General features: G+C 41.0%; 1 protein-coding gene across 1 annotated transcript; it reads right to left on the bottom strand.

Annotated features, from left to right (window-relative positions):
* Positions 1-582: 582 nt before the first annotated feature.
* Positions 583-23,232, bottom strand: limd1a (LIM domains containing 1a). The gene is made up of 8 exons (XM_023278394.3): positions 21,347-23,232; positions 15,088-15,189; positions 9,871-9,938; positions 6,150-6,212; positions 5,668-5,798; positions 4,601-4,652; positions 2,040-2,108; positions 583-1,462 (listed from the first exon to the last, which is right to left on the bottom strand). The coding sequence occupies exons 1-8, from the start codon at positions 22,548-22,550 to the stop codon at positions 1,322-1,324; spliced, it is 1,830 nt and encodes a 609-aa protein (XP_023134162.2). The 5' UTR covers positions 22,551-23,232; the 3' UTR covers positions 583-1,321.
* Between the last annotated feature and the right edge of the window lie 732 nt (positions 23,233-23,964).

Here is a 23,964-nt window from a genome sequence, read left to right as displayed (position 1 = left end):
TATGAAATAAGGACCTCAATGATGAGCAACTTAAGCGTTAAGTTAGTAAACTCAAAACAAGGCAAAAAAAACATCTGGATGGCAAAGGCAGGCGGCCAAAAACCCTCTTCACACTGCAAATCTTCTCAGGGGGTTTGCACCAAAGTTAAAATGAAACAAATGGAAATGAATAAAGGCCTACATATATATATATATATATATATATATATATATATATATATATATATATATATATATATATATATATATATATATATATATATATATATATATATATATATATATATATATATTCTTTTAAAATATACAATGCAAAGGTAAGAACATACATAGATCTACATGCCTAATAGCAAAGTCTTCATTGGTGCATAGAAAACTCGCACATCTACCTGTAAGTGCTTAGAACAGACTGCATGTGACAAATACCGACTTTTTGTTTACCAGAGAACAGTGCAGCCAAAAGCAGCATTCCTGCTCAAACTAAACAAAGGGGAAAGTAATAAAAGTGTTTGATATGACTGTGAACTGGTAAACACACAGAGACTCAGCAACCTTGATAATAACAACACTGTTTGACATTGATTTGAGGTGTTCAGAGTTTATTATTTGATGGGATTAATTGCGTACTGTTTGCATATAGAACATGACGACGCTGGCTCTGTGTGCAGCTCCAGATATAGGTATGTCTGGTAACCTGTTTGAGAATAAAACTACTCCTACACAGCGGCAACTGATTAAAATGAGAAAAAGTAGAAGGAGTTGTTATTCTGTGACTTTTTAAAAGTAATAAAAACACTTAGTATCTCTGTTAAATATAAACACACATCAGCTGGTATTACTGTAGAAGCTGTTGTGTTCCTTCCAGTCCTTTGTGATTATCCTTCCTCTCTGTCTGCAACATTAGGTACCTGTGATTTATGTCACATTCCACACTTGCTTTCACATCATTTGTGTAAATTATCCTGATTAGAACCTAACTTGTAGGTTCACTGAAGGCACACAGTATCTGAAACGAGCTGACAGAAAGATATCTACACAGCTGACGCAACTGGTATTTACAGAAAAATAACAACAACATGGCGTCACTTCTGCAAATGTGACGCTTCATTGCATTCAAAGTAGGGCTTTGGTGTATTGCAATACTTCATTACTGGGTCAAACCCCTGTTATGTTCTGCATAAAGGAGACTTCATTAACACCCCTGTTAGAATACACACATCAGGATGTGATGCATTCAGTCGATCAATCCTCTACAACAAGAATTGTTAACATCCACTCCTACAGTTCCCCCTCACATCCACCAGGTGTCTCCATCCACCTGTTAGTAGGAGGCGGTAGCAGCAGTGACAGAAGCGGAGCAGCTGGGCTGGATGTGCTTCAGGTGGCAGGAGTGGCAGAGGAGGTGTCCGTTCAGAGGGTAGCAGCGGTGACCCTCCTCGTCGTTCAGCTCCATCTTACAGTCCTGAACAACACAAAGCAGGAACAAAGATGACACACGCAGCCGCTGAACGGAGGATAATTGGTCTGGCTCTGCATTGACCTCATTTCTGACCCCTGGAAAATGTGACGGGAATAATTGCTGTAGTCGATAAAGGACTCCTTTATGTGCTGCGTGGCCTGCAGTTTCTTGAAATCAATGCTTTTACGAAGACAGAACTCTAAGGTGGAGATGCTCCTCTTTGAACAACTTGAAAAGCGAACAAAAAACCCTAAAAGAGGACACGGCACCGTTTCTCACAGCTCACTGATTTTATTCAGATGAAGTGAAAGAACAAGCAGCTGTCAATCAGACTTTGCCAAAAAAAAAAAAAAAGGAAGAGAAGAGGCACTTGTGCAATATGATGAGATAATGATGATGAGGTGTCGCGTACCTGCTCCACTCAGCACTGCATAATTACCAAGACTGTAATTAAGATCGGGGATCTTCTCATTAGAATTTTTTCCTAATGAGTTATTCAGAGGTTCCCTGGCTCAGAGCCACTAAACACGTTTTAACAGACGCATGTTTATAAGCCTGTAAGGACTTTGTTTTTACCCACCTCGCAGTGATAGCATTCCACATGGTAATCTTTGTCCATCGATACAACTCGAATGGTTTCATCAGACCCCTGGAAGAAAATTCACACAGACAAATGAAGCCAATCTCACCACAAGACACTTGGCTGGTCGTATTCTGCTCAACCTCACAGTCTGACAAAAGATCGATAAAAAGCGTGAGGACGGTGGTTGAAGTGAAGAGCTGAATTGTCTGTGCTTTACATGACTCCTCTGCTAACAACCTCTCCTCATCTCTTTGACTGTAAACCCCTGTTGCTAAACTATCAGTGTAGCGTTATGTTTTCTGAATTTGCTGTTGAAAGAACAGAGCTCATAGTCAACTGTAATCTTGGACAGCATGTGCTGCCTGTGTGTGAATCATATTTCTCACTACTGTTCCCCACCTCAAACAACAGCTCAGAGATATTAGGCCTGACATTGTTTTGACCTGCTGTCTCGGGGGAAATATGGCTATACGAACTATCTGCTATTTGAGCAGTTAAATTCTGTTTCGGTCATAAGTGAGTTAACATGAGCAGTTAAGGTTATATGTGGTGAATGTGGAATAGGGCTGCATGATAGTGGAAAAAAATGACATTGCAATATTTTGGTTATGTACATTCTGATATAAAAATACAGGAATTTTCATCAGATGATTTCAATAACTTTATTTAAAAATAATTTATTTCTGTTCATCTACTCTAACTTGGTTACACATTTTAGGCAATGTGACAGGAACAAACTAAATGATGTTGATGTGATGATGATTTTTTAATTATTATTTTTTACACAACAAACAAAATAAAACATGCAATGCAGTATAAATATAGAGGAAGCAAATGCTCATTGTCCACACAGTAGAACTCCTGAACTATGGATGGAACAAAAGACTCAGCTGGACCAGCATGTGAAGGAAACCAGCTCTCAGCTATGGTTTGGGGCCAAAACGCTGGAAAAGTAAACAATGTTCTAACATACTGATATTTAAACCTTATGCTTAGAATGAGTCACTACTGGCTGCACTTGACTTGTGAACTCTTGCGAACTCAGCTTCTCTAAAGCTAAAAACGTATGCAGTGTCAAAACATCATGTCAGTTTAACTTAGCATCTAAAAGTATGGTTGCTTTCTGATCTGTAGCTTAGCTAATGTTGTAACTGTTACGCCTTCATGTGTTTCTATTTTGTCATATTTAAGGGCAGTGATGTTGGATATTGTCATCACTGGTGCTTCATGTGATATTGTTTGATTGACACGGTGTGTCAGCTGTAGATGTGATGCGCATCGATGAGTGTTTTCATACCGTCCACTCGTTAGTAGCCTCAGCAATAGCTTTTTGATGGAATTATGTGATTTTTTCCTGCAAATATGATCTATTTTGACCTCATAACAACCTGCCCTATAGATTGCTTGAAATTACATACGTGGTACACTGTCTAAAGCTATTCTATATCTGAGCCCTTATGTCCTCAACACTAAGTATGGTTCTTGAATCTGGGTAAAAATATCAGTTACATATTACATATACTACCATTCAAAAGTTTAGGGTCACCCAGGCAATTCCATGTTTTCCATGAAAACACACTTTTATTCATGTGCTAACATAACTGCACAAGAGTTTTCTAATCATCAGTTAGCCTTTCAACACCATCAGCTAACACAATGTAGCATTAGAACACAGGAGTGATGGTTGCTGGAAATGTTCCTCTGTACTCCTATGTAGATATTCCATTAAAAATCAGCTGTTTCCAGCTACAATAGTCATTTACCACATTAACAATGTCTAGACAGGATTTCTGATTCATTTAGTGCTATCTTCATTGAAAAAAAAATGCTTTTCTAAGTGACCCCAAACTTTTGAGCAGTAGTGTACATCTGTTAGAAAATTAGGAAACTTGGCTTTTGCTTGACTACAACACAATCTATGCCTTAGTCACAGTAGCCACTGAGTTACTTTAGGTTTATACTCGTAGGTCACCTAATATTTCAAATGATCACAGTCATTTGTCAGCTGAAAAAACAAAATATTAGAGGTTGGATTTGCTATAAACCGTGTCAAACTGAAAACTGACACGGCATTTACATGGAACACAGAGAAACCTGGGCGTTCATTTCGCCGTATACACAATGAATACTAGTATCCTGGTGCCTGATGACTGTGGGCTGTTTACAACACAAAACGGTAATTTAATCTGACATTCCTGTAACTGTTAACGTAATATTAAATTAAATTGACTGTTGCCATTGAAAGTCAGGCCTTTGGGCTAATAACAGGCACCATCTTGCAAATTTGGCTTCCCAACTTAAAGCCAGCATTGGAGGCTGAGAGCGAAAGGAAATATTAAACATGCTAAAACTTACTTGTTTTCTTTGAATAAAACACTATGCCTCAACATTAAATAACAACAGTGCAAATATTTTCTGAAAATAAAGATCAAATCATCTAAATTCATTCAGACATACAAACTATAAACCACAGACCACTGATATGAGGATCTTGTCTAGAATAATATTTCATTATTTCCCAAATATAGAGGTTGAAATGCAGGCTGATACTATCTTACCTCTGAAGGCAGGATGGGTTGGTTACAGGCTGCACATTTAGGTGCCAAGACCCTGGAAAAGTGGAATGAAAGAAAAACATTTTCATAGGCTTGTTTGAACTTCATTGAATTAAGTTAACCACACTGAATGCAGTTCAGAAATTAGCTGAATTCAAATTCACTTTATCCAAAGACTGTAGAGGTTACAGTTCACATGAGGCTTCCCTCTTTTAAGCTATGAGCCTCTCATATTTCTCTCTGACTAGATTCTTGGATCCTGATTCAGCTCAGGAGGTGCCAGGTTTGCAGATGTGCTGGCTTTCCCTCACACAAGTGGTTCCCCAAATCCAGAAACGAGCAGAAAAATACAAAGCAAAGTGAATTCATTATTTCCACACACATGGCTGGCACCTGGATGTCTGAGGAAAAACAAAGGCTCCTCTCAGTGTGGATGGGCATGACTGTGGCTTAAAGTCAAACACATACTGTATACACAATAAGGTTTGTCTGATTTAATCAGCGTAGAGAACATGTGGGGGCTGCCAGCCACAGATGATCCACGTGCTCTGCTGTGCTGTACATGTTGTCCCAGCAGAGTGAAGAACGGCTGCAGAGCTGCTGCTGAGGTTCTACAGGTGCTACTGTTGACAGTTCTAATTATTTACAGGCACAAAATCAATTTTCCTCGCAAAACCTTGATTTTTAACAGAGATGACAGAGAACCTTTAGTTATCTTAACACAGTGTTACTGTCAAATTTGGACAGCAGGAATCATGGCTGCATGCCAGTCTTCACACCTCTGACTGGACCGTGATCTTTGCTCCCTCCCCCTTCGTTTCCTTTCATGCCAGACTAAACTTCTCATGTGTCTGCCACACGTGGCAGAGAGAAACTCAGTCCACCCCTGCAGGCCTTCTCAACCTGATCCAGCAGTAGCAGGGGAAAGTTAAGAGGCTGTGCTGTGCTTTAACTTGGAATATGAAGCCCAGACGATTCTTTCCAATGTCACACGTAACTAATTGACCAAAGATAAATCCAGGTCATGCATTTGTGTTCCTTTAAATGACTGTGTAACAAGTGACGCTCACCTGTGGTAGTCCTTGACACAATAGATCTTATTTTCAGTGTCCACAGTGAAGGGTACTCCATCAAGGCTCTCGTTACAGATGACACAGCGGAAGCAGCCGGGGTGGTACGACTTCCCCAGGGCCTGCAGGATCTATAGAGGTGAGGATATGAGGAGGCACAATAAAAAACCGAGACATCGCTTTCAATTTGTCTGCGGGATGGAGAACATATGTAGACTCATGAGAAGAGAAATCCTTCGCTTCCTGACTTGCAGTGACATCATGTGCGTCTGCCTTTTTTTTGTTTTTACCCACGAGTCTGTTTTTGTGTGTGTGGGAGAGAGCACGACGTGGAGCCAACACTTCCTCCTGAGTCTTTATCCAGATGTGCACACAGAAAGCTCATTTAGGGTGAAGTAACTAAGTTTCTGCTGAGATCACCTGGCTCCGACTCACACATGCAAACACAGCAAATGATGGAAGAGCAAACAGGAGACACTTACCATGTCCATAATCAGATGTCCACATGCGTTGCACTTGTCAGCAGACTGCTGGAAACCAGAATACTACAACAGAGACAAGATGACAATGATGTCATTGGAATCTGGTTCTTTAATGGATGACTGAAATCTCTGACTTTCATTATTTGAGCACTCGGCAACTCCACAAAGTCTCTAATACACAATTCAACATTTAATGTGCGGTTGAGCATATGCAGCTGAACTGAAACTGCTCAAAAACACTTCACAGTCCCCTTTCTAAGGATAGCATCTCTACTGACGGTAACAACAACAGTTTGTTCTTTAGGTGTGTCATTTGCCATAAAAGACAGTAAACACATTTTTTAGAGTTATTTCAAGACCATATGGTGTGGTTCCTGAAACTCGGGTTTAACTACATAAATCCCAAAACCCAAGGGCGGTTTTGAAAGGCATGCTATCTTTAAAACATCCACCAAAGTTACACCATTTATTGGAACCAGAAACTGTAACACCAGAGAGAATCATAAGATTTTCAACTTTGTGGCAGTCCTTGAACTACTCATTTATGATGTGCTATTCTGTCAGAAAACATAATGAACTCTAAGCTGAAAATTCCAATGTTTCATTAAAATCTTTCTGTTATGACCCTTTATTCTGCACGTCTTATTTAACAATGTGCCAAACCGTTTGCACCAGATTTTGTAAAGAACTAAAATTTCTGGACTGAACTGTGATCAGCATTCACATGACCAAAATTCAGGGACTTCTCAGCTGAACTGCAGGCTGTGTTTACGCAGAGCAGATAGGTGACAAATTAAAAACTTAAGAAGCAAATTACCTACAGTATTTAGAGCCAAATTTTCCCAATAGTGATAACACTTCTGGGAACTTGGAAAAATGTTGTACAAGTTCATTTGATTTTTAAAATAATTTTGCATAATTAAAAAAATCTAAGAACTTAATCTGTCGCTTTTTCTTTTTGCTTATGATGGCATTATGACTCTGCAAAAAAGTTAGTTCTTACTACTTCTAGCCATGGCTGTGTTGCTTCTATAGAGGTGAAGGACTTTTTTAATACAGTGAAAAATGAGTCTACACTGAGTGAAAATGTGACAGGAGTAAATAAAAGCCCATAGACTTCTTGGGGTTCACAGGGTTAAATATACATTCAGCTTCTCAGACATGGATTAAGCCTAGTCCCATACTAAAAAGTTTTTTCAATGGAGATTGTCATTGAGTTTTTCCTTTTAGTCTAGGACAAGGCTTAACAATGGGAAGCTGCCTGATACAGTATATGAATCCATATTATTTGTTGTTATGTATGAGCAATGTCAGCGAGGAGAGGCCACACCACCAGGCCTGGCAGAGGAGCTCACATAATTAACAGTACATGCAGGGAGCAGAGCCAGAGCAAATTTAATTCAGTATAAATTTTGATTTTAATTGAGCAGCTAAGAGCTTTTGGTGGAAGGGCAATTAGATGAGGTTTTATACAGACTGGGCTCCTGGGGTAAACAAGCACAGAGCTACTGAGAAAGTGTGAATGCAAGAATGAGCTGGAGGAACTACTTTTCCACTGACAACACAACATGAACACTGGCTGTAAAATGAAAGCTGGAAATTAATTTCATATTTTACCTGAGGGTTTCAATTGCGTTTAATATAAATCCTTGCATGATTATGGATACTGAAAGCTTTCCATTTTTGCCCTACACCCTATAAACCAGAGCAAAGCAGTTTCTCCAGTTCCTGATCTCATTCTAGCCCCACCAAAAGGAGGAAACCGACATGAATTGACTGAATTAGATATGAGAAACTGGGTCACAAGGTCAAAGTCTTTGTATTTAAGTTGAAGGTTGACAGCCTATATCCTGCTTATAGGCTGGTGTAAGTAATATCCCACCAATGGCAGTTTTAAGGAAAAGTGTTAACCCCTTGTTAATCTCAAATACAGAGAAGTCTGATTTCAGACATTGGCTGGATGAATGTAACAAGTACAAAAAAAGCTGCTGTTAGGTACAGTTAGGTCCATAAATATTTGGACAGAGACAAAGTTTTTCTAATTTTGGTTCTGTACAGTACCACAATGAATTTTAAATTAAACAATTCAGATGCGGTTGAATTGCAGACTTTCAGCTATAATTCAGTGAGTTGAACAGACAGATTGCATAAAAATGTGAGGAACACAATCCCTTTATTTCAGGGGCTCAAAAGTAATTAGACAAATTAAACAACTGAAAATAAAATGCTCATTTCTAATACTCAGTTGAAAACTCTTTGCTGGCAATAACTGCCTGAAGTACTGAACTCATGGACGTCACCAGAAGCTGGGTTTCTTCTTCTTAATGCTCTGTCAGGCCTTTACTACAGCAGTTTTCAGTTGCTGTTTGTTTGTGGGCCTGTTTTTCTGAAGTTTAGTCTTTAACGGTTGAAATGCATGCTCAACTGGGTTGAGATAAGGTGACTGACTTGGCCATTCAAGAATATTCCACTTCTTTGCTTTAATAAAGTCCTGGGTTGCTTTGGCTATATGTTTTGGGTCATTGTCCATCTGTATTATGAAATGTCGCCCAATCAATTTGGCTGGATTTGAGCCAACAGTATGTCTCTGAACACTTCAGAATTCATCCAGCTGGTTCTGTCCTGTGTCACATCATCAATAAACACCAGTAACGCAGTGCCACTGGCAGCCATGCATGCCTGAACCATCACACTGCCTCCGCCATGTTTTACAGATGTTGTGGTATGCTTTGGATCATGAGCTGTTCCAGGCTTTCTCCATACTTTTTTCTTGCCATCATTCTGGTAGAGGTTGATCTTGGTTTCATCTGTCCAAAGAATGTTCTTCCAGAACTGTGATGGCTTTTTTTAAAAGATGTTTTTAGCAAGTCCAATCTAGCCTTTCTATTCTTGAGGCCTATGAGTGGCTTGCACCGTGCAGTGAACCCTCTGTATTTACTCTAATGCAGTCTTCTCTTTATGGTAGACTTGGACAATGACACGCCAACCTCCTGGAGAGTGTTTGTACCTTGGCTGGCTGTTGTGAAGGGGTTTCTCTTCACCATGGAAATAATTCTGTCATCATCCACCACTGTTGTCTTCCGTGGACGTCCAGGTCTTTTTGCGTTGCCGAGTTCACCAGTGCTTTCTTTCTTTCTCAGGATGTACCAAACTGTAGATTTTGCCACTCCTAATATTGGAGCAATTTTGCGGATCACTTTTTTCTGTTTTCACGGCTTAAGGATGGCTTGTTTCACCTGCAAGGAGAGCTCCTTTGACTGCATGTTGTCTTCACAGCAAAATCTTCCAAATACAAGCACCACACCTCAGATCAACTCCAGGCCTTTTATTTGTTTAATTGGTACTGACATAACAAAGGAATTGCCCACACCTGCCCATGAAATGGCCTTTGAGTCAACTGTCCAGTTACTTTTGGTCCCTTTTAAAACAGGGTGGCACATGTTTGGGAGCTGAAACTCCTAAACTTCATCCAATTTAAATGTGGATCCTCTCAAATGAAAGCTGAGAGTCTGCACTTTATGTCCAAGTCCATTATATAAGTATAATTGGAATATTTTTCATTAAGCAGGTAAAAAAAACAAAACTTGTGTCAGTGTCCAAATATATATCTCGACCTAACTGTATGTGTATACTCAACCTAATGCATTTTCCCGACAGAGGTGACAGGGCCACATACCTCAGTTGTGGCATACTTAATATTGATTGAATATTGACCACTCACCAGGAAATCCTCTTCACAGAAAACCTTCCCTCCGACATAGTAGAAAGCCTTCCCTCTCAGCCTTCGACCTGCACAACAGACACACAGAAAAGTCTATTTTTATCATTTCACTTTTCACACCTGAGGGTCTCAAAACCTCTTTGTCAGAGAGAAAAAAACAAGACTTTTTGTATTACTGAAATATGATTAAATATGAGAGATAGCAGATTAAAGCAGACTCGAAAAGGTAAGTCAGTGACAGAATGTTGAAACGTCAGAGTGGAAAATCTTGCATGAGCCATGAGCTTGATCTCAGAAAATAGTTCCAGCACTAATGCATGAAGACTGTAGTGATTAATTACAGCCATTCGAAGGTAATGGGCCCTCTTGCAATATTCATTATATCCTGCTGAATCCCAAGCAGATAAATCAAATGAGCAGATCTATGGTGCGCTGGTGACTTAATATAATATTCCTGGGACACAGAGCAGCCTGCAATAGGACAGCGAACACATCTGGATCAAACACGTGGGGGAAATGCTGATTAAACCCAATTGCTAGACAGGTGCAACAGATTAAACGCCCATCTCTATTGGATTTCATAGCAACAACAGGCCAAGGCCTACAGCGACCTGCTATTCTTCTTCTTTGCTCTTTCCTAGTGTCTGTCCTCATGCTGGGTTTGCTTCCTCTCTGTCTGGATCTGGCCTCTTATAGCAACACACACACCAAACCTTTTTTACTCACTTCTCATAACTATTCTTGCCCAGGTCCCACAGGAAGAGGGAACATTCCTCACATTTTCTAAGTGGGGAGGTGAGGGAGGGGACAGCAGGGGAGAGGAGGGGTCAACCTTAGTGAACAGCCGCCCTCTTTATCTCCCAGGCGCTATCTCATGCTCTGTTTACTTGATTATTTGTATCCAGATCACTTCTTATAGTGTTACAGAGCAAGACAGAGATCATATATAACATCCCCTACATAGAGATTACTCTACCCATAGATCAATGCAATCAACCTGCAAAGTGAGGAAATTGCCTGATTTAGTCTGTTAAGGCAAAAGAAGCGCTTAGCATGACAGGCAGTACTGTCTTTTCTCTACTAAAAGTCTCTATATGTAAATCACTAGTTAATTGGAAGTCATAATTGCAGGGTCAAAGAAAGCAAGAAACTCAGCTGTTTTACAGCAGCGAGCATGAATTATATGTAGAAGAAGAGCAAAAGATAAGAAAACCCTGTGATTCCACTTTTTCAATCAAATGCACATAAAACTGTCAGAACCAGTTATTTACAACTGCATTATCTCACTTTAATAAAATAATAACAGTCATGCAGCAACCAAGGTCTGGCTAAGGTTCACACAGAGCCACCTTAAGAGACAAATCATTCTGATCAGGCCAAGGTGTGGAACTGGCCTTGGGTAATTACTGATAGCCAGTCTCACGTCCCTGAAGGAAGAGGGGGACGGATGAAGGGGATGAAAGTGGGCTATTCCTCTACTTCACATTCTTGTTTTTTTTCCAGTAAGTTAGAGAGGGAAGGCTGCGAGCTTTGTGGAAAGATAAGAGCTTAATTAAAGTCAGGAGTCAGGACTGACGGGTTGAAAAGCACCAGAAAGAACTATGACTATTGCACTCTCATAAAAATGTAAAATACCTAAGGGACAGAACCAAACACAAGTCCATTTTCTAATTAAACCATTCTATGAATTCCCTCATGTAATCCCATTCAGAAAATAAGCAACTCACAATGACCCTGCCGTGACTGCCTAATCGAGCCTATGTTCTTTCCTGTGAGTAAATTACTCAAGTGAGACATCTCAGCAAAAGACCTTTTTTATACCAAATTCAAATTTGTAGATTGTTTACTCTGATATTCTGTCTAATCTAAAGTAATTTCCAACGTGTTTAACCGACAACGAAAAGGTCTCCTGCATTTTCAGAAATTCTTCCTGGTAGTCTGAATGCATTTGTCTGACTATGAACAGCACCTGGGATATTTGGTCAAGGCCTTGAAAATCTACCCACCAGATGTTAACATACCAGCGGATTCAACACCAATCAGATCGCTTCTTGTACTCTCCAAAGCCTGCGGACTGACTGGGATGAGGGGCTCGTATCAGGAAAGCAGAATCTGTGCATCAATGTTCCTGCTTGCACTGCTGCTGTGTGGCTATCTTAGTGGAATAAATTTACACTAAAAACCCACGGCAACCAACAAAAAACCAATGCACTCAACCGCATGACACATGGTAATAAGTCATTCCTACTTGCATTTCATTTACCATCTAAATATAGATGAAAAATATGAGAACATTTCATATTTCAATAAAGGGAACTGCTTTCATTTTATGCTCTCACAGATGATCTCAGTTATCTCAATCAGGCCTAATCTCCAACTAGACCTGAGTTGTACCTTTAAATGTCAGTAAACAGTAACTGATTAACCTAGAGCCGAATGCCAGACATGAAGCCTGAGCTCTCCCAGCCATTAGGAATGTTCTCCTGCCTCTCAGTCACCTTGGGGGGAGCGGTGGACTGGAGGTCCACAGAGGAAGTTTGTGGTCATAAAGACTTGTTATGTAACTCAACAAGTGCAACAGTTGCCGTGACACAGATTTTGCAGGCAAATGAGAAGCAGTGTTTACTGTAAAGCACTTGTGCAGTATACTGTGTGGATACATGCATATGTATGACGCTTGGATCAGTGTGCCCCTGCATGCCGGCTGCATGTGGTGGGTGGCGTTCTCACATTGAATGGTCTCCCTGTCCCACACTGCGCTCCCGTCTCTTTGCGCCCAGCTGACATAACAGCACCTACTGTCCTCCTGGAGCCCCAACCTACTGGGGGCCCCCCTGTGCCTGCATTCCTCCCCAGATGAGATGCTTTTCCCTGGGGCCACTCAAAGCGAACACAACCCGAATGCCCTCACATGGAGCAAGCTATGAGAGGTATGTGGTGAGTAAACTCTCTCCCTCCACTTCAGACATCAGCTTCATTCTGAACCACAATATGTTTCTCTCTTGGGCATGCACAGGATGGAGGGTAAAGGAAAACAAAGATGTTAATCACATGTTTGAGCATGCAACCAGCAAGGTCAAAGGTGGTGCAGAATAATGAGCCTTAGCAGGGGTCAGCACCGTGCCACAAATACTCCACATACCCACGATCTGATAATTGGGACAGAGAATTTAATTGGTTGGAGCAGAGAGGCAGGGAAGTGTACAGCCGCCCAGGCATGAAGCTACAGGTCAGTCATACATCGGACAGTTCAGGGCCGGGTCATGAACCTCAACTGATGTCTGGCGTCACTTAATTGGTCGGGTAAACTGTATAAACTGACCAAGTAAACCCTACAACTTGATCAGTGCAGTCTTGAATGACTGTGCCACTGAAACACGCTATGCAGATCACAGTCGTAAGACAGATCCATAAATCAGAAAGTTAGTTTTTAGACAGTTAAACCTTGATGAAATTTGACCTATATTTTTCAAGCACAAAATTTTAATATTAGACATGCAAAAGTTAGCTGTTTAAACACACGTATTTAAAGCTGCAGCGTGGAACTTTTGTCTCTCCCTTCTGGCATTGACAGTAATTACAAAAATAACATCAACACATGCATATCATGTATGTCTCATTGTTGATTTCTTTCTTATTTAGACTGTAAGCTTCCCTCTAAACACAAGTTTATCTTTCATCTGCAGCATCAAAAACATTTCTCGGACGCTTCCTAGGGTTTTCTGCCACAGGCTCCGTCTTACCACTACACCTAAAAAATGTGTAATTTTACAGAATTCTTCTTTTTAATTTTACAGATTTTTGTCTGCATTTTTGAACTAAACAAAAATATTAATAAAACTTTAAAAGAAGACTGTAAATGTACCCGTCTAATGTAAAATAACATTAAAAATCTGTTAAAACTGTAAAAATACATTTGCAACTTTATCATACTATGACAAATATTCAATTTTTTAATAGTTGAAACTGTTAAATTCAAATTTATACTATGAATATATTCCTAAAACTATATACAATTAGTGACAATTACCAGAAAAAGCACGCGTTTTGACTGTTTTGATCAATGTATAATATAAATAAGCATCAATAATAACAATCATAATAATAACAGTAATAATATGACAAATATTACATTTTTTTAATTGTTGAAACTGTTAAGTTCAAATTTAATACTATGAATACATTCCAAAAAATATATACAATTAGTGACAACAGAAAAAGCATAGGTTTTGTAATTTTACGCAGATTTTCTACACAGATTTTGAATGACTATTTTGATCAATGTATAATATCAATAAGCATCAATAATCTGTCAAAATAAAGCTTTTAATAATATGTATCATTTAATCAGTCTACTCCCATTCTATCACTACAGTTGCTCCTCTGCTTAGCTCTGGCAAACAATATTATTGCTACTTAACATTCAAGGCATCACTACAAGTGGGAATTTTGCCACAGAAAGTACATCAAACCTCCAGTACATTGTGAAATGCAGAGAGATTTACCTGCCACTAATAGGTTTAATCAGCATTCTGTGAACTCATCTGGCAAGGGTTTGGATGTAACAAATGTTCATTTTTTATGTAACTCCCACACTCTAGCTTTAAACTCATTCTGTTATAAAAGTTAAAACTGTATCTGCCTCAGGTAATTAAAACAGAAAGAATAATAAATACTGTCTTTGAAGTGGATGTAGAAGTATTTTTAAATAAATGAGCCCTGTAGCCAAACAGTTTAAAGTGATACAAGCCACTCTTGCTTCCTTACAAGTCTAACAAAATAAACATCTTACATAAGCGTGTTTGAGGTATCATTATTCAGTGATTTTCAGTCTCAAGTTCTGCACAAAACTCAGATCCACTCTAAATAATGACCTAAAACTTACTGTATTGACAGATGGGTGAAAAAGGAAGGCATGAAGTGCCGCTGTGTGTGTCTTTGTGTGGGCTAGAGGAGTGACTGGCACACCCAGAAACCAAACACCAGCAGTACAGGACAGTAATCCCTAAATAATTGTGTGTTTTTGCTTGGGGCAGTGAATGACTGAAGAAGGTACCACTTTCATTCAAGAGTACAGGGGTTGTTGGCAGCCTATTAGTCCGTAGGTGACATAAGCTTTACGCTGGAGGAGAGAAAATGTAAAAACGGGAGAAAAAGTCTTATAATGAAGGCCCACTGTCTGCATGTGTATATGTGCATGTGTGTGTGTGCACTTACTACAAGCACTACAGGTGAAGCAGCTGTCATGGTAGAGGCTTCCCATAGCCTGGCAGGCCTGGCTGGCTCCATACACTGCCTTATTACACTTGACACAGGATCCTGGAACGTAACACAGCATGTCAGCAAATCACAAAAGTTCACATGAAAACACACATGCAAGTAATCCATCGCTCTTAGAAAACAGTTTAATACAATACATGGAAACACACCACATCGACACACATGAAGTTAATTTTAAATACAAATACAACAAGTTCAATTTAATACCCACACACCCGGTTACACTGTTGGAGGCAGGGAAATAAATAACCTCACAAAAGTTCAGGAAGCTGGTTTAGCAAGCTGTGTCAGTGAAAGGGGAAATATATCCCTATTTGCTTATTTGACTTGGCTCGGAGACTGGGAGTTCTGTTAATATAGAAGTTGATAAAAATCTAAGTGTTCCTGCTCTCACAACTCACACAGTTAGTGTGGCTTGATATGAGGACACTGGAGTGTTCTTAATATTAATCCACCCACTCGTCCAAGCCAAACTAGATCTGAACAAATGCGCAGAAAAAAAATAAAGAAAATAAAAACTGGAAAAAAAAACACATGAAAGCAACAGTTTCTCTCTCCTGTGGGTTGGGTGAAGAAGACGCTGCAAAAAGCTTATCACATGACAGCATACCAGGATAATTATATAATCTGTCCTTTGACTTTGAACAGCTCTGGAGCAACACAAGGTTTCTGTGTGATCAATACATAACTATTTTCTATCTGAAGCTGCTCAGGGTGCAATAATTTCCAGACCTGATATGAAAATAGTAGCTTTTATCATCCTACTCCCCTGCCATTCTCCATTTCTCCCTGTGTGCTGCATGACAGGAAGTGATATGACAACTGATATATGGACTGCCCATCACTGCTGACCCTAATGGGTAGTCAGCTAGCTGCTAAATCAATCAGATACGGTATGATATGACCAAACAATCATGAAAACAGAAAGGGTGACGCCACTGATGGAGGATGAAAGCGAGACCTCGAGTTTCTCTTTCAGTGTCATGCCCATGTATGTGCATGGGCATGAGGTTATTTGTGTGTGTAGATTTTTATAGCAAAAGAACCCTCTGGAGACTGAAAAATACAGCTCAGCAGAAGAGAGCGGCCCGGCCCAGCCCAGCCCTGGCCAGCCCAGCCCAGCCCTGGCCAGCCCTGCTTCTCCTTTGACAAAGAAACTCCTGTTTCCACTGTATCCAACACACATCACATGGCTGCCTCCTCCAAAAACACACAGTTACATTTAATAACCTCCTTCAAATGTTTCTCCTCACAGACTTGCAGTAATATAATATACAATTGGGCTATATATAATTAAACTAAGCCTAATGCCACCACAGAAGATACATCATCAGGGGCCCCAACGGCTGGAAAGAAGATTTAGAGATAATAGAGGGATATTATTAGAAAGCAAAAGAATGTTGCTGTTATGTAAGCTATTTTGTTTACATGAAAACACAATAAAGTAATCATGCCCTCAAACTACTGAAATGGATCAGTGAGGGTCCTTCAAATCACCGTTTCTCAATGTTTTTTCCAAACAAATTGGGTCAGAGAACAATTAGTACACAAACTGTATAGTGCTTTAAACTTTTGTAGGACTTTCTGACAATGAGCCAAGGACTTTTTGCTTTTCCTTTTTTCCCAACTTTGATTTTCATCCAGCACAAGAAAAAATGCAATAAAGGTCCATTCTCACTTTTATTTTTCCTGTTTAGGACCAAAAAAATGCCATATTTCCGTAGTAGCCTCCTCGCCGGGTGGGCCACTACAAATTTGCTTTTGGCTACAGTCCCATATTCCAAAACAGTGTAATTATTCAGGGGGACTGACTGGCTTGGAGTGTGGGGGGGAGGGTAAAGCAAAACAACCTCACCCCTCCTATCCCCCTCTCTCACCTTTCCCAGCTGTCAAAACTCTCAGTAGAAGGCTGCTTGCTGGCCAGCATGCCACCGACAGACAGCTAAACTTTTGTCTCACACTGTAGCAGCTTGTGTTATCGCTTCTACAAACATCTACCAGATGATAGAACCTGCACTTTGCAAGTAGCACAAATACGTAGATCATCCTCTAATGTAGGTATCATTTAACTGATGTGAACTGTATCAACTACTCACAGTAATTTCTAACCATTCTAGCCATTTATCACACAACCTCAACTGTTTACCAAGCACTTTTTGATATATGTTGACCAATTATCCATGTCCTACTGCTGTTACACCAGTGATTCCCAGTAGTACGTCTTGTTTAGCAGTAAAATTAAGACAATCTGGATAAAAGTGCTTTCATTAGTACTGGATGGCTTCTAATTTCCTGAAGCAGATAAGACATCCTGGTTGTTGGTCCTGATCATATTTCTAACAGTGTCACTCCCCACCGTAGATCACTAATAATCAACACAAAGCTCGAAACTTGGGAGTTGTTTTTGTTCGACATCTCAACTTCTAAAAGCACTTTAGGATTTTTTTTTCTCCAATCTTGTTATCTACAAATCAGAAAGAATTCTTAAGTCAAACCAATCCTGCAGAAAAACATAGCAGAACAGCTCATCTGTATCCGTATTTTCCCCCATCTGGGCTACAACTTCAATGATTCAGCAATTGTCCGTTTACAGTTTCAGAACACAACAGCAAAGACTGTTTACAAATACTCAACAAAGGAACTCATTACTGAAGAAATGGCTGAATTGCACTTGTTCCCCAATTGCTACATAATTCAGTTTCCTCAGATCAGAGTCAATATGCATAAAAAGTTCCAGTGTCCGGACTTAAAACAAAGTGGGCATCATGTCGTTAATGTTTTCGTCCCAACATCCTGGTACAAGCTCCTATATTGCCAGAACAGCTGTCAGTAAATCAGTGTAAAAAATTGCCGTTTGTATTACACTTCATAATGTCTTTCGGTTTGTTTTATTGTCTTTACTAAACTTTTATTGTCTTGTTTCAAACTTTTATTGTTGCTCTTTTATATAAAGCACCTTGTAACTCCAGTTTTGCAAGGTGCTGTAGAAACAAAGTTTTACTTATTTTCTTTATTTCACCTGCTTATCATTTAATTTTAGGGAAGTATTACCACAGTTTTTGTTACTTTAGGACAGTAAATTCACATGTGTATCCATTCCATTTAGCTAATTATATTGATTTGCTCATTTGTTAACTATTTTTTATGTAATCTCTATGGGACATGGCTTTGGGATGTGCAAGGTGACTCAGGTTGAGGTGTGTGCTGTACAGTCTGCCAATTATAGCTTGAAGCGTCTGACAGTAGTGCTTGCAGTGTTACAACTTTGCCAATTAGACCAAGGTATTCACATTTTTCAAAGGATCATTTCAAAGCGCTACGCAATCAAAGAGAACACATCCACCACATGATGTACCTTGAAAAGCAGCAAAAATATGTACGCCTTGCATTCTCCTTCAGGGAAACATACTGCAGGCTGTGTCACTTGTGGCATATTTTTCAACTTATGCCAGCAAACACAGACAGACGCCACACCCAGGATTTACACAGCATATTAAAATGTGTCAATGCCCGCAGGCCATATATTTATAGACAAAAAGACGGAGACGTGAGCATGAGAGGATATGGCATTCACATAAAATTCACATAAAAATAAATAAATAAAGAAATCGGCCTCCAAAAACCCGCCAGAGCAGGAGCCAAGAAGCCCTGGGAAGAGTTAAGACGGAGCTTTCCACTCAACGGCCAGATGGGATAAATTAATCCTCCATCTTAACACAACACTAAACGCTCCACTGATTGTGTGTGTGCATGTGTGTGTGTGTGTGTGTGTGTGTGTGTGTGTGTGTGTGTGTGTGCGTGTGCGTGTGCGTGTGTGTGTGAGAAAGTCAGAGCAAGAGAGCAGGCAGAGCTCTGGGATGTCCCACCACTTCTCCCCTCTTGAATGAACTTGTCCATAAATCTCGCATCCTCTCAGGCTCTTGCAGCCAAGGACAAAGAAACATCCACAAACTTGTCCCTAAATCTCTCCATTTGTCTACTCATCCATTTAGCTGCACCGCGGGTACCCCTGAACTCGTCTTAGACACCCCTCCCCTTTGTATCTTAAGACCTCATTTCTAAAATTCCTCGCTCTCGTCCTTCAGACATTCCCCAGTGTTCCCCTGGTGCAGCCATTTGGCATTGAACTCGTTTTCCCAGAACCTACAGATGCAGTTATGCCAATCAGCACAATGTAAAAATAGGAAATTTGACGAACCCAGCCCTGCGTATAAACACTGGTAAATACCACTTTATCATTGGCGGTAGAACAGGCTTATTGTACACAAAGATGTATCTTTCAAAAATGTCAGAATATGCAAAGACGACATCTACAAACATGACAACACAGTAAAACTGTTCAAAAGTCTGGAAAATCACGTGTATCTTTCTTTATGTCTTTCATGAAGGACTTTTATGAAGACACTAAAGTGGAGGAAACTAGCCTACACAAGTTTTTCTTTCTGGCATGACTCAGATGATGAGCCACGGTCTGGTGGGAAAGTCCTTATAGGAACTATGTGTGGGCTAATGGGAATGTGTGTGTATGAATAGAAGACTTATACTGTACGACTTTAAAATCTGCACCTCTGCTGACTGCACACTGTGCTCTCCCACACATCCATAACATCCGTGTTGCAAGGCTATTTATGAGTTTCATCGTGACAGTGACGTATGCCACAGCATCTTCCCTTACACACCAGTACAAGCGCACCAGGGGGCTGAGAGAAGCTGTGAATAGCAACTATGACATTCCAGCAGGAAATTCCTCCAGTGAGGAGGCAAGGGTGGGCTAATGTGTGAGTCTACTGGGGTGCTTTGTGGCTTGCAATAAGATATCACTCATCTCACGCTACTTCCCTTCTTGAAGCGGGACATTCTGTCTTCATGAATGGCCTTGACTTCGAAGACCTGGGAAACACGTGAGCACCAGCTTTCTCTGTAGCAAACACTATAGCTTACAGCATGTGTATGCATCTGTGACAACAGCCTGCCAGCTGATCTCAAAGCCAAACATCTGGTTTTCAGAGCTGCGCTAATTTCCTGATAGCGCTCCTACAGTCCAGATAGAGCAGCTAGTTCTACAAGCACAGATATGAGGAATAGAAACCACAATATTGTGCTGATGGTGGACATTCTTCTCCATCGCTGCCCACCTCCTCTGGCACATATGACACAGTTGTTTGCTATGTTTCCAAACTCCAACACTGGCAGCTACAGGTGGTGTTATTATCACTTTCAGTGAGTGCCTGTGTTCATCACATGCACAAGCATACATGCTCACAAAAAGAGTGAAGGGAAATGTGCAAGCACAGGTCTGTGGTAATGACATCATGTGGAAATAGTGAGAGTCAGTCAAACAAAGTCAACATAGGGAGGCACATTTACACAATCACAAACTTAATGTCACACAGAACTGACGGAAGTGATGCAGCTCTGACTAATAAACGGAGTTACAAATGTTGCCTCAATCAATTCTAGGTTGAGTTTCTGATTCTGGAGGAAGCTTGTTGATATTAAGCCAGCTGGCACAATTAATTCATGTGTTAGGTTTACCATTCTTCTTACTCCCCTGTCCCTTGCACAACCATGAACATGCATAGTGTTGTGTTGTCAGTCTACACAACTTTGCTTGTCTCCCATTTATGAGCCATGACTGTATGTGAACACCAGACTTTTTCTTTCAGCACAAACAGAACGGAGACCTAACAGACAGTGAGGAGATGAATTTGACAGAAAGTCAGTTGGATTAGAGTCACATAATCCTTTAAATCTCTAAGGGGCGATAAGAGGGCAACATTCTACTTTTTTGCCTGTGGCCACCTTTCACCACCACAGGGTTTGTTGTGGGAAGACAATGAATGATTAAAAATAGACAACAAATTAGAAATATATTCTGTCTGCATTCCGCAAAGGCAAATAAGAGAGGCCTCTTACAGTGTCTGCTTAATAAGTTCAACTATGTTAAGACTACGGATGCCATCAAAGATCTACCACAGCTGTGATGCACTCTTGTTTAAGCCACACAAAAGGAAACACACAAAACACGTGTGTCTGTGTGTGAGGGAAACCCAGAAGAAAGATGACAAAGGGTGGCCGTGGGTGCATGTGTAAATATGAAATCAAAACCAAGAGGAGTTATGTTCTGAACTGTCAGTGGGTGGTTCTGTCGTTCAGCTGGCTTCAAAGCAGTTGTCTAACTGATCGGAATTCTTACCAAAGTAGTCAGCCTTTGGTTGGGCATCCATCTCTTTTTCCAGCCGCTTAGTGAGGGCTTCTAATTTTATTTCAGCTGCTGAAGGCCTCTGTTCAGGGGGCTGCGTGAGAAGAGACTGAGAGGGTAGTTGGACAGGCTTAGGGGAGGATGGCACTTCAGCTTCACCACTGGCAGGTATTTGGCTCTGACCTTGACCCTGGCTGATGCTTTTGGAGACACTGGCAGGGCTCAAGGCAATGGATGCCATCTGGGCTTTGGGCTGAGGTGTTTCTGAAGATGCAGGTGGGACAGAGGAAGATGCCACAGGACCATTAAGGCTGGCAGAGGGTTTGGAAGGCGGAGGTGCCACGTAATGGGCTGCAGGCAGGGTGGAGGGCTGCTGCACATGGAAGTCGGCTCCTCCTGTGAAGGCACTCAGAGGCAAAGCCGGGATCAGGTCCGGTTTTGGTGAGCCAGAGGGTTCTGCTGTCCATCCTCTGGCTGGCCCTGCAGAGGAGGCTGGACTCAGGTTAACAGGAGAAGGGGCAGCCTGTTTCTGCTGGGATGGAAGACTGTTGACGGTGGAGGGTGGTTGTGGGCGCTGGGGCTGCTGCTGAGGTGCACCGCTGCTCCCTGACCCAGATGGGGAACTCTGGCTGGATGGGGCCCAAGCAGCCGGCTGGCTCACCGGGTGACGAGCATGTGTGGGCGCGCAATGAGACGCAGGGCTGGGCGGAGAAGGGGTGTTGTGCTGGTATGACTGTGGCTCGGAGCGCTCCTTATTATCGTAATTGTTTCCGTAGCCGTATGCCCTGCTAGCTGGGAGTTCAGGCTGGAGACCCGTGTGGTGCTTCTGCCCGTCAAACTGTGCGTACTGGCTCCCGGCCGCGATGCTCGGCACTGGGCCAGAGAGTATCGGGGGCTTCGCCGCCGCTTCACCCGCCTGCCTGTAACTATTGATAGGCGGTCTGTCTTTAGTGTAATGTGTGCTGTTGTGACCCCCATTCATTTTAATGGCCTGGTTATTTTTTGCCATCTCCTCTTGCTGTTTCTGCATGTGTATTTTAGTCATTTTGGACGCAAAAACTCTTCTAGTCTCCTCAAAGTCCGGGTTATTTCCCGCATCCCTCCTCGTTCGAAATAAACCATCTCTGGATGCTTCATACATATTTAAATCCTCGATAAACTTACTCGCTTCAAGTCCTAAATCCTCGTATTTATCCATTTTGCGGGTTTAGCTTCAGTTAAGTTACGAGTAGTTATGTGGGAGCTAGCTAAAACACTGTCTGTAAAAACACTTCCAGAGTGAATTAACTTAACGTTACAGTCCAGCAGCAGAACACGGTGGTCCAGAAGAAGCAGAATTCAACTTTTCTTACTCGTTTTTTTCTCCTTTTAATCCTCTGCGGCGAAAAACAAAAAGTTTCAAACTCCGCGTCCTCCACCGGCTAACTCCGTCCGTCAGTCCAGCTCCGCTCTGCCCCGAAGAAGCCGCCGTCTGCCTGGTTATAAATGTGAGCAGATTCCCAGAGCTGATACCCCCGGACGACCCCACAAACTGCCCCCTCCTCCTGCTGTACAGTCCCAGCGGGAAACCTTCATTCAAAACTTTGTCCTCCACGCGTCCGAACGAGGAGCGAAAGTACTTTAAAGTAGCTAAAAATTGCTAAGTTTGTCGTTAATGTCGCAACGGTTAACAGATTTTTAAAAAGTAGTGCCCGCGGAGCAGACCGTGGGAGAACCGTCGGTGCCGTACGTGTCCGCCGGTTGGGACCGAAAACAGGGAACAGTTTGTTTTTAAAGGCGCAGTACTCGAGTCAAGTACAATTCAGATCAGCGCTGCTTTCATTGAGCACTACGTTACACAGAAGTTAGCTGAAAAACCTCCTGTGTAAAAATAGCCGAACCTGTGGGCACATATTCATCCGCTCATTCTATTCCGAGGCTGCTCAACCGCCTGTGTCATCTATAAAAATAACAGCTAGTTGACTCAGTGACTTCAGTTTGACTCTGAAAACTGCATTTCTATTTTTTTCCATAAATGAACTGATATTTAAAGTTAAAGTCCCACCTCCAATTACTTTTACTTTGACTTTTCCAGTACTTTAACAGGCATGGGCATGGGTTTAACTTTAGGGGTACACATTCATTTATGATTCTGGTCATTTTCATGCGCTAATTTATTCCTGTTTTGCATCAGTATATGGTGAAATATGGCTTCAAGCACCAGGTGACAGTTAAACAATATACTGGAATATAACTGCAGGAAATCTCCCAGAAATTCTGTGTAATTTTCAAATATTCAATACAATATATCAACTTCTAAAATTTACAGCAAACAACGGCAATGTCAGTTACATGTCAAATCATTTAAAACTGTCCCACCTTCCACTAATTGTATCACTTCTAAACTGAACAGAAAGGTATTGCAGTATTAATTGTTTATACTATATGAAAATACAAGGCTCTCAGTGTAACAAACATCAGTACGTCTTTCATTGCTGAGATTAAAATCTTTTACTTCTTAATACTTTATCTGTCCAACTTTATCTTTGATGACAGATTCAATCCTCTTTGGCAATCAGGATACCAGGTTTGCACACTTTTCTAGACTATTTTTCCAGCTGTCCCTTGCTTAA

The sequence above is a fragment of the Amphiprion ocellaris genome, chromosome 9 (genome assembly GCF_022539595.1).
Source record: "Amphiprion ocellaris isolate individual 3 ecotype Okinawa chromosome 9, ASM2253959v1, whole genome shotgun sequence".
NCBI classification, from domain to species: Eukaryota; Metazoa; Chordata; class Actinopteri; family Pomacentridae; genus Amphiprion; species Amphiprion ocellaris.
The sequence above is the reverse complement of the archived record's forward strand: the minus strand, read 5'-3'. Positions and strand labels throughout refer to the sequence as shown.

Coding starts and splice junctions, on each gene's coding strand:
- limd1a (XM_023278394.3), bottom strand. CDS start 22,550: ATGGATAAATACGAGGATTTAGGACTTGAAGCGAGTAAGTTTATCGAG. Junction 2,109..4,600: donor AACCCATCCTGCCTTCAGAG/GTAAGATAGTAT, acceptor ATTTTCTTCCAG/GGGTCTGATGAAACCATTCG. Junction 1,463..2,039: donor TGGAATGCTATCACTGCGAG/GTGGGTAAAAAC, acceptor TGTGTTGTTCAG/GACTGTAAGATGGAGCTGAA.